Genomic DNA, 4,099 nt, shown 5'->3' with positions numbered 1-4,099 from the left:
ATGTGCCCATCTCGCAGGATGGCGCGTATTGGCTTTTTTTTAATCAAAATGTGATTGTAGTTCGTTGTCAACCTTACCACGGTACTTAGGAGAGGTCATTTGTGTCTGAATAACGTTTTGTTCATGAGTTATTGATCCGTGAAATCAGAATCTCCCAATATCGTTCCAACTTTACTGAACTAAGCCAGAAGACTCATTTCGTAGACCGCTCGGTTTGCTGTTCCTTCACTTTATTTTTATATTTATATAAATTTATTTTGGACGAAAACTTAGAGTGAGAAAAGGCAAGTGTGGCGTGAGTGTGTGAGATATGGGTTAATTGCGTGACTCTCACGCTCAATGCGTGAGTGTTGGCAGCCCTGCTGAATTTAACAATATTAAACTGTTCAAATAAACAGCCCACAAATTACATAAAGTCCTTATCTCCCTGCTCTCTGTGTGCTGCAGCTCTGCCCCCCCCCTCTGTGATCGCCGACAGCATCACCAACGACTCCATGAGCCTTTCATTCAGCTTCAACTCCCCGTACGAGGTGAGAGCTCCTCTTCAGATTGTCTCCTTAAAAGCTTGTTTTTTTCTGTCTGTATAAACCTGACTGAGAGGGCTCTTCTTATTCTTCTTTTTAAAGGTGAAGCAGTACATAGTGATTCTGTACTGGCAGTTTGACACACATGTTAAGGAGAGCAGAAACTACACGGTTCAACAGGGGATCCTGAAAGGTACCGTTTGTGTTAGATTATTTTTGTAAATCAATTACACTTCCACAGATGATTCACGTACACGTTGTTGTGTCTGTTCGCAGCTTCTAACCTAACAGCAGGCACATTGTATGAGGTGGCTGTTTGGGCTCACACCAGTATAGGAGACAGTCCCACCGCCCTGTCCCATCATCAGACCATTGGCTCTCAGCCGGAGCGGCCCCTCCTCAAAGCCCGGGCCCTCAACCAGACTGCTGTGGACTGTAGCTGGACCATCGGCAATACCACCGCTCAGGTACTACACATTACCGTCAATACGTCTTGATGTCATAAAAAACATATCAGGAGGATATTGTTTTAAATTTCCTCTGAACAACTTCACTGAGTCAACACTTATTTCTGCTGTGTGTCTGTAGGTGTACGGTGTGTTTTACGCCACCTCCTTCCTGGACCTGTACCGCAGCCCGCGTCAGTTCCACTCCACGTCTCTCAGCCTCACAGTGACGGTGGACAGCGACGAACAGTATCTCTTCCTGGTGAGTCTTCTCAACATCCCACCAACTTCCTCTCAGAGACATCTTTCACACTGAAAAGTTTGTGAAACCTTTAAGCCAAATTTGTTTCATCAGAAATGTCTGTGGGAAGATAACATGTAGAGAAAGTGCTAAATGTTCCTCAATCTTTACATCTAGAAAAAGGAGAGTCACAACAGAAATGGAAACTATTTAGAGTAAGATTTTTTTGATTTCAAGTTCAAATGGGAACAGTGATTTCATCCACAGCTTTGTCATCACTTAAGTGACTAAATAATTTTTTTTAAAAGTGAAACTCAATAAGCACGGTCTCTCTTGAAGATAGGGTTGGGTATTAGGTGACGCAAGTAACAGACAACGAAACTTTTAAAATGAGTTTCTAAAACCGAGAGCGGTAAAGCTAGCAGCTTGTAGGGGACATTGGAAAATGTAATGTAGTATTTAAGAAAATGTAATAATGACTTTTATGTGGGATCTCGGGGCAGATTAGTACACCATTAAAGTCTAGCATGATAGTTGTAATATACTGTATTCACGTATGGCAAACATAGATGCATTTGCCTTCCATAGACAGTCAGTGTAGTATTCTATCAGGCTGCCATTGTTTTATTTTGTTGCATCAGTCCTAGTGTAATAATGAGGACATCTTTACAGTGCTGTTTGTGTTGTCCTTCAGGTGCGTGCCGTCTCTCCCTACCTGGGCCCTCCCTCGGAATACGCTGTGGTGAAAATGATTCCCAATGAGCGGCTGCCACCCAGAAACCTCCATCGTGTGCGAGTGGACAGAACTCAGGCCACGCTGAAGTGGCAGCCCCCGTACGACGCCCCCAACGCAGCTCTGGTACGACACTGCTTATGGGGATGGGGATTCATGATGATGAGCATCAGGATCAGGAGGGTTGACTGATTAGGGTGGAAAAAAACAAATGGTTGGATTATCTGTGAGGCAAATGCTGATATATTTCCCCCAGGGTTATTACGTGTACTAGAATAAATTTATTAAAATATTGTCCCATTTAATATTATGCTTTATTTTGACATGAAAACAATTGATAGGCAGACTATAGGTAAAATGAAATCCTCCTTGGCACGCTTCTTTGAGAATTTCTATCTGCATTTATTTGGCCAGAACTACCTGGCAGTAGCTTAGTAACTTTCTCCCTCACAAAGTCTGCTACTACTAAAGTACACAGACGTACAACTCTGTTTACCCTCTAATAAGTAAAGCAACAATCCCCATAAATTCCAAAACAACTCTACACTGTATACAACTGCAGGTGTCAGCAGTAATAAGATCATACTCATTCTTTGCTATGCTAACGGACCACATCCATAATGTCCTCAATGTAGCCAAAGAGTACATTATGACATTCCTAACCTCAACAGATTTTCCCTGTGAAGAAAAATGAATTGCCAGATATCAGAAACCCTGATTAACACCTTAAAGGTCCCATGTCATGGCCATTTCTACTGATCATAATTCCATTGTTGAGGTATACTAAAATAGATTTATATTGTGCAATGTTCCAAACTCACATTGGTTTCTCATACAGCATCTCTGTATAGTATGTGTATTCACCATACTTGTCAACCCTCCCGATTTTCGCGGGAGTCTCCCGATTTCACTGCCCTCTCCCGGTTTCCTCCCGGGGTCATATTTCTCCCACATTTCTCTCGATTTCTGACCAAATCAAATTTACTCACCACTGTTTCCACTCGGACTTGCCAACAGATACACCATTGTTTGGATTCCATGGTAGCACGTCTCTTTAGTAGCGCGCTCAACTGAAAGTCTGAGATGGTGAGGCAGACAGTCACAGAAAACTGAACAAAAATCGACAACTCGACCCTCTGCTCACTCCTTTCCTGTAAAATGCAGGTCCAGCCCACACATGTGCTCCATCAAGGACGGTGCTGCAGGCCGCAAGTCATTGCACTTACAACTAACAATAAGCATATTAATGTTAATCTACAGCTCCTGCGATCCACTAGCACCAACCGACGCCCCCCCCGCGGTGGTTTGGAAATGCTCCCGATTCCTGAGGTCTCAAGGTTTGCAAGTATGATTGTAACACTTAATCACTGATGTTCCGCTGGTGGACTCATCAGAACAGAGTGGGCGAGCTGACCAATCAGAGCACAGTGGGCTCATAGGGAGGGGGGATCAGGAGCTCCAACAAGCCGTTTAGGACAGAGAGTGAATACACATACTATACAGAGATGCTGTATGAGAAACCAATGTGAGTTTGGAAAATTACACAATGTAAATATATTGTAATAGACCTCAACAATGGAATTATGATCAGTAGAAATGGCCATGACATGGGATCTTTAAAGAATAAAACATCCAGAATATTACTTTGAAAGTCTGTGTCATCACAGGCTATTTTGTTCTCCTTTTGCAAATAACATTCAGCCTAATGTGGCAAAGAGACAGTCTGAAATCCTTTCACAGATTTCAGAGGGAGAAAGACTGCAGCTTCACCAAGTGTATCATCCAGCCAAGCGTCGATAGCCTTATCAGAACACACCACAGAGAGCTCACAGCCAAACTTTTCACATCAGTGTGCTGCTTCTGTTGTTTTTATGTTCAGTGGAAAGGCAGACAGGGTGTATGTGTCTCTCTGCATGTGTGTGTGTGTGTGTGTGTGTGTGTGTGTGTGGGAGTGAGACAGACAGGCAGAGACTGATACTCTATAATGAGTTTCCATAAAGCACTCTCAGTGTGCTATCATTGTCGTGATTTTATGAATTCATCATAAAAGAGTGAGTAAATGTCACAGCTGAAGGTAATAGAACAGGATGCTGCGTTTCGAAATGAAAGGCAGAAGAGTAAGAGAATGAAGATGGGGGGGTGGGGTGGAGGAGGG

General features: G+C 43.1%; 1 protein-coding gene across 1 annotated transcript; it reads left to right on the top strand.

The window, feature by feature from the left end:
- The first annotated feature begins 339 nt into the window (after window positions 1-339).
- LOC104951728 (sortilin-related receptor-like) lies at window positions 340-2,136 on the top strand. The gene is made up of 6 exons (XM_010778459.1): window positions 340-343; window positions 448-530; window positions 627-717; window positions 801-991; window positions 1,113-1,232; window positions 1,906-2,136. Exons 1-6 carry the CDS (start codon window positions 340-342, stop codon window positions 2,134-2,136), a joined length of 720 nt encoding a protein of 239 aa, XP_010776761.1.
- Window positions 2,137-4,099: the final 1,963 nt, after the last annotated feature.

The sequence above is a fragment of the Notothenia coriiceps genome, unplaced genomic scaffold (assembly GCF_000735185.1).
Source record: "Notothenia coriiceps isolate Sejong01 unplaced genomic scaffold, NC01 NC01_scaffold00019001, whole genome shotgun sequence".
NCBI lineage: Eukaryota > Metazoa > Chordata > Actinopteri > Perciformes > Nototheniidae > Notothenia > Notothenia coriiceps.
Note: the sequence above shows the minus strand (reverse complement) of the source record. Positions and strands in the feature narration are given on the sequence as shown.

Bases quoted from the DNA above. Each gene is read 5' to 3' on its own strand.
- LOC104951728 (XM_010778459.1), top strand. The intron at 531-626 runs GTGAGAGCTCCT...TTCTTTTTAAAG, and splicing joins GCTTCAACTCCCCGTACGAG to GTGAAGCAGTACATAGTGAT. The intron at 992-1,112 runs GTACTACACATT...GTGTGTCTGTAG, and splicing joins TCGGCAATACCACCGCTCAG to GTGTACGGTGTGTTTTACGC.